This window comes from Manacus vitellinus, unplaced genomic scaffold (assembly GCF_001715985.3).
Source record: "Manacus vitellinus isolate BGI_N305 unplaced genomic scaffold, ASM171598v3 scaffold_28_pilon, whole genome shotgun sequence".
Classification (NCBI taxonomy): Eukaryota; Metazoa; Chordata; class Aves; order Passeriformes; family Pipridae; genus Manacus; species Manacus vitellinus.
This window is the reverse complement of record NW_021940122.1, coordinates 8,462,065-8,468,996: the sequence shown is the minus strand read 5'-3', so window position 1 is coordinate 8,468,996 and position 6,932 is coordinate 8,462,065. Positions and strand designations below refer to the sequence as shown.

Genomic DNA, 6,932 nt, shown 5'->3' with positions numbered 1-6,932 from the left:
CAAGGTATTTGCCTTTTGTAGGATAATCAAGACCTACTGGGCGGCAGGGGGGAAGCAAAACTTAACCTAGGACAGCCAGCTGACATAATTCTAGTAGAGTTTTAAAAAGTACTTACAAAGCAATGGCAAAACCACCCCCCTACCACCACATCTGTTACACTGTTTGGTCATACACAGTCAAGAAAAATGAGTTAAAACCTGCACGTGCACAGAGAAAAGCTGACCTTGTAAGGGAAAACCGAAAAGTTCTTCTTTGCCTAGCAAACAAAACAGACTTGCCTTGCTGCACCAAGAAAGCCAAAGCTGAGCAGAAATATAGGAGTGGGTTAGTTAATTTAATTATTTATTTTTCTGCAATAGCCAACCATGGGGATAAATAAGAGGAAACAAAAGGAACTATTTAAGTTGAAGTATAACATTGACACAAGACTCAAGGTAAGTTATAATCTTTTTTGTCGGATGAGATAATCATTAATTCAGAGCATCACAGGACGGAGGGAGTGGAATAAAACTAGTTTCAAGACAGAGCTAGAAAAGAAAATATGTAATATGAGTGTCTGTGATGGTACAGAGCTGGATATGAGGATCCAGATCTCTCTCAATATTTTTTCCCTGTGTTTCTAAAATTAGACAGAGAAGTAAGGAACTCAAAGAGAAGTAGTACCAGAAATGAGAGAGGCATAACTGCCAGTAAGGAAATGTCTCACTTGGAGGTTAAAACAGTGAATAATCTCACCTTTTAAGAATATTTCTTCAGCAATATTTCTGCATCAAATATTATTGTCTTATGACAATAACTGATGACTTTGAACAGTATATTTTCTGTTGCCCCACAGGCAAACAGCAATTAAATTCCTTTTTGAAAAAAAAGTAATTAGATACCAATATAGGCAAAGATAAACTGCAGCACATCCTGCTATTACAGACGTTAAAGTGTTAATCAAAGGTTCATACTTCACATTATTTGTTCACAATTTCTTGTTTCACAAAAAAAGTTTGTGAACACAAAGAGGTATTTCAACTCTGTCATAGGGTGTTTTCTGCATCCTCGACTTGCAGACCTTGAGTATCTGTCAGGGGAAGCGCAGCACTCTCTGCAGTAAACTTAGACCTCCAGACCATACACTTGTTCTTTTTAATTGCTTTTCATGGGTCCCACAGAAAGGGTCCAAGGGGTAGGAATTGGAAATGCCATTAAAGCCAACTGGACCAGACTCCTGGGTAAATTGCCAGAATAATGAGGAATGCATCTTTGAGTAATGAACGCCTGGGAGAATGAGCCCATTTACAACTGATGAGAAGCTGCCTTCTGCTATCCATCCACCTGCGTCTGTGCAGTGGATTACAGTGCTGTGAGGATGGAAAACATGGAAATATACAGCCCACTGCTGGGATGAGAGATTAAAAACCATGGGTTACTGCTCAGGTGTTGTGGCTGCCAAGGTGGCTGACGCAGACCCAGACCCAGCTCCAATGTACAGTCTTAATGTCCAACTTCTATTTAGGACTGACTTTCCCTCTGTCAGTTGTAACTCCAAGTCTGGGGAGAAGTAATGGATGATCCCAACCTTTGCAAGCTATCCTTTCTCTAAGAGTGACTGGGATATAGATAAATTCCTGCTACAAGACAGGGAGCAGTGGCAGCCACAGTTCCCCCTCTGCCCTCATATAACTATCATCTCACCCTTCTCTTATAGCTGTTCCATCTCTCATCTCTGTCTGTAGTCCCAGTGTTTCCTCCCAGCTTCATCCCTCCCCTCCTGTCCTGTGGTGTACCCCTCTTCAGGATACACAGCACTGGACCTTTTTCAAAGGGTTTTCAGAAAGAGGATGGGGAATAAAGAAGGACCAGTTGGCTCCTGGGATGGCAGTGTGATGGGGGAAAAGAGTCTCTGAACTGCCAAAATAGAGGCAAGTATGGAGTTTTATTAACACTGTGCAAGTTGTTCATTTTTATCCAGTGAATAGGGCAGCAAATCTGGCAGAAGAAGCCCACTTAAAAGCTTGTAAGTCAGCTCAGTGACCTGGCACTGTCAGATTAGTTTCCTTACGTGATGCATTGCTGAACATAATGTGTCATCATAAATCTTGGTTGCTACAGCTGTTAAAGCCATAAAGTGAAGCAGAGTTATTAATACCCAGTAGTAGTAGCTGTCAGGTTCCATTCTGTAATTGAGCATCAAATCTGCAGTTGTAAAACTCTTCTTTTTTGTCTGACATGTAGAGTAACTGCATGTCTGCAGATGCTTAGAGCGTGGAGACGGTTAGGAACATCCCACCCACACAGGGTTATGATGAAATCTTCCTGCAGAGAATCAAGAGTGAGCTCCTTTCTCTGTTGCTAGCTTCCTCTGTCTTTGAGGTTTCCTGCTGGGAGATGCAGCAATCCTTTCTTCTGATACATGGATGTGGAGTCCAGTATAGATGCACAGACAGTACTAATGCAGGAAGCAGCAGCCTTTCAAAAATCTGAGGTTAAATTTGCTGCTAGAAGTACTGTGACTTCTGGGAATTCCCTGCTCCAAGGGATGAGATGCTACTGTGTAGGACTTCCCAGCTTCCACACAGTTCTGAGCTCAGCAAGAGATGAGAGACACTCTTTCTCCAAGAGGCAAGAAATGTCACCAGGCTCCTTCACCTGCAGGACTCATGCAAAGTGGGAGCTCCAAATTCCTGCTCCATTTACATGCAAGGAGGACACAGAGACCCAGAGTTGCTGTCTCTCACATATGTCTTTTTGAAGTTGTCCCCACCCATTAGCCCTTTCACTACTTTGCTGCATGCCACCTCTGGCAACTTGGGCTATGGGCTGCAGACTCTTCTCACAAATCCTCTGATATACATTCCCCAAACTGCCTAAAAACCTGAAGGAGCAGAGCCACCCTGCTGTGTGATGAAGCACACAGGCCAAATTTTTCAAGGAGGGAAGAGGTGGTTACATCTCTCCCCAGACCCCGACGCTTTTGCTTCCGCAGCAGGAGACTTGGTTTTGCTGATATGGTTGTGCTGTGAGGATGCAGAGTGGGCAGTCCAGAGAAGCCTGGCATTTTCTTTTGCCTTATGAACCAGCAGGGCAGACACATGCAGAGATGAAATGCACTTGCTGGAGCGAGCAGGCAGCAGCCCATCATCTGACTTGTTTTTTCCTTGCACCTGAGCTCGCCCCAACTGCTTAATTAGTCACACGGTTTCCTGGCACCCAGGGGAGAACAAACCATCAAAATTTTAAGTGGTAGAGGAGATGATGGGAGGGAGGCAGAGGCGGGGGGAGAACAAGGGTTTGCTAATCAGACTGAAAAAAATATTTACTCTAATTTGGGAGTCATGAGCAAATTCAGGACACACTGCCTCAGGCTGCAGGTGGTAAACACAACAAAGGGGGGTACAGAGGAACAGCAAAGGTTGTGTAGTGTGAAGCCCTTGGGTACTGATTGGTCTGTGGGCTCTGCCCAATGGACTTTGTACTTTCCCCCACTATAGCTTTTCACTTTGAAATCGCATCTTTTTCACGTTCCTTCTCCATCCATGGCTTTAGGAACTGGTACAGAGAAGTGTCACACAATGACTGTATCAGCCCCTTGGGATTCTGCATCTGCAAGCCCTGCCTGGTTTTTGTTGCAGATGATACTGTTTGTCCCTGCAAATTCACAGATTTGGAGGCTAACAAAGATGATTAACCATCTCTTAGTACTTATATAGTCCCTGGATAATATAATCTCACAGTAAAACTCATAGCCCCTTCAATAACTTGCACTTGTCTGCAGACTTCCTTCAGACTGCTCAAGAGAGGGATAATCTGGTTTTTTGCCATGATATTTTGCTGCAATTGTTATCTGCTTTCACAAGTAAAGGTCCAAACACAGTTTGATTTGGTTTTAATTTCCACCAGTCTTTCTTTTCATTACGGTTTTTTTCACATGCTAGATTATAGGGGCTGTTATTGAAAAGTTGTCTGCATTTTTTAATGCTTTTTCATTAAACCTTTCATTTCTCACTGATGGCAATAGCAACTGGAAAGGGACATTTTGCACAGTTATGTAGCTTAAAATAATCTTCATGGGAGCTGACAGTGACACCCCATCCTCAGATACAGTCAGACCCTTTCCTTTGGGTCAGGTTTATGCAATTTAGAACAGATGCATCCAAAGAGGAGATTTCTCTTTGCCTGGGGCAGCTTGCCAGCTGGGCCGCTGCACAATCACACAGGCACTAGGGTAAGCATGGGAGGAGAAGCAGGATGGCAGCAAACTTGGTGCTATGGACTGGCACTCACAGAAACCTTGGGGCCCATTTGAACTACAAAGAGCCATCTCAATCTGTTCTGTGGGCCACCAGCAGTACATGGAAACTCTACAGCTCTGGAAGCCATTGTCCCACTGTCCATCTCCCAGCAAGACTGACAACTGCTGGCACTGGTTTGCTTGATGTGTCCTTGATGATGGTTCATGGGTAGCACCCCCAACAGCATCTCTGTGGTGGCACATCACTCCTGTAGCAGGACAGCTGCTCTGCAGTCCCCCAGATCCATCTGCCTCTCCTGTGGGAAAGGGATAAAAATCTCCCTTCACAACATGTTTCAGTCTCACCCTATCAAGTCTGAGGGGACTGCCATTCTCACCTCCTCCATGGCTAGTCAGCATCCTGCAAGGATCCAGGAGGCCCTTGCAGATGTTTTTGCAACAGCTCTGCCTACAGCTATCTGTGCTGGAACAATGCTTCCAGTGACAGGTAATTAGGGCTTTCAGGCTCTCCTATCCCATATAGTGAAGACAGGGTAAGGTTCCGTGTCCCACATGGGGAGAGCCTTAGCATAGCCCTTTATAATGAAATCTGACATTTTGCCTCTCTTCAGAAACTTGCGAAGTCTGGCCTATGCTGGGTAAAACTTGCAGCTATGAGATCTCTTTGGACAAAAAGGCTTGAGGACTAAGTGAAGAATTGGGATCTCTGGAGACAAGAAAGAATAGCTAAGTCTGGCAATGCATTGGGTGGTAGTGCCTTGTGCAGGCATTCTGCTAAGAGCTAAGGGAGAGTATCCTTATCTACAAGAGGAAAAGTGAGTGCTCTGTCTCCTTTTGCCATAGACCAGACCTGGATCCTATGATGGGTAGAAAAAAGGTGGCTGCACCTGTGTATTCAGTGGCAAACTTTGGAATCAAAGATTTCCAGAGGATGTGGTGCCTCTTGTCTATGCTGCATTGGATTGTCTACACTGTTTTCTTAATCCAGAGGGTGGTTGGGCACTGGAACAGGCTCCTCAGGGAAGTGGTCACAGTACCGAACCTGACAGAGTTCAAGAAGCGTTTGGACAACGCACTCAGGCACATGGTGTAATTCTTGGGACTGTCCTGTGCAGGGACAGGAGTTGGACTTTGATGATCCTTGTGGGTCTCTTCCAACTCAGCATATTCTATGATTCTGTGGATTTCAGTGCTGTATACAAGTAATAGCTCAGTTAACAGTAAGAGATCAGAATAAAAATCTGGATTTATTTACAGCTCCTGTTTAAGACTTCAAAATCTACTTGTTGCATGAGGGCTATTATAAAACAAAGCAGTGAGGCAGTTTTCAAGCTGGACCAGACATTTGATTTTCAATGGCAAGAACCATTCATGTTTCCAACAAGGCCAACGAGGAATTGTTTGGTCTGGCTTCCAGTTAGGCTACAATGGGAAGTATAACCAGTTCATAAGGTGTGTGACAAAAAAGCTTCACAGGGATGGAAAACCTGTTACATTAAAAAAGGTGCTTGAAGTTTGAGTCCTGAATGAGAAGCTTCCGTCTAGAAAGAGTTACAGTCAAATGCTGTGAGCTTTTGACTGCCCTCCCACTTAGGTAAATGAGACCATGTAACAGACCTTAGCAATAAGCTGATACATTTCCCAGCAAACTTTCCGTGTTCTTGTTTTCCTGTAGGCAAACTCAGCTCAGATGGAGAAATCCTGCTGGCAGTTACCATCCTATAAAGTAGCCAGGGATCAGCAACTGACGGCTCTTCATAGCCCTGCTCTTTGGTTTTAATCTCCAAGCTAGTATTCGCAATCACAAATCTGGATCCCAATGTGGCTTCCATAAGCTTCCCAGATAACTGCTCCTTTTCACACCACGTTTGCCACTTGGCATCACAAGATTTCTCTGAGTAGTAAGGATAGCAGAAATGAGAACTGGAAGTTCAGACACTGGGTTTTCCTGTGGTGCTCACCTCTGATCTGCTTTTATCTATTCAGCCCCCCACTGGAAGTTCCACTGAAGCAAAATCCAGGCACCCATCTCAAAAGAGCAGCCCATCAACTCCACTCGGAAGAAATCAGTTACCAGAAAACCACTCTGAGAGTGTCGAAGAGTTGTTTCTACCCCACCTCCAAAGTAAAAAAAAAAAAAATATATTGAGAGAAAACACACTAACAGTAGCAAATGGAGGCCTCAAAACCACAAAATTAATTTAAAAATAATGGAATTTTAATAACAACATACTGGGAGATTCTTTGATGATATAAAAAAAGGGAGGGGGAGTGCGCCAAGTGCCAAGAGGATGGAGCCAGGCTCTTCTCAGTGCTGCCAGCCTCTAGCACATGAGGCAACGCGCAGAAAATGATGCACAGGAAGTTCCACCTGAATATGAGGAACAACTTCTTTACTGTGCAGGTGACCATGTACTGGAACAGACTGACCAGAGAGGGTGGGGAGTTTCCCTCACTGGAGATATTCAAGAACCATCTGGATGCAATCCTGTGCCATGTGCTCTTGGATGACCCTGCTTGAGCAGGGAGGTTGCACCAGATGACCTGACCCATTCTATGATTCTGTGGGAACTCTGTGATACGTGTTTCCTGAGCATTTGTAAGGAGATGAGGAGGTAGGAGATAACCTGATTTTGAAAAGGACGGAGGAGAGAACTGCACCGGAACGCACAGATGCGTAAGGATTACAAT

The 6,932-nt window shown here is 44.5% G+C and overlaps 1 protein-coding gene across 1 annotated transcript in view; it reads left to right on the top strand.

Moving 5' to 3' along the window:
• The first annotated feature begins 366 nt into the window (after window positions 1-366).
• The window catches only part of DUSP12 (dual specificity phosphatase 12), a 10,614-nt gene continuing 4,048 nt past the window's right edge, over window positions 367-6,932 (top strand). Inside the window, exon 1 of the mRNA XM_018074490.1 lies at window positions 367-435. Within this exon, the coding sequence (XP_017929979.1) occupies window positions 367-435 (69 nt within the window). The remainder of the gene's footprint in view (window positions 436-6,932) is intronic.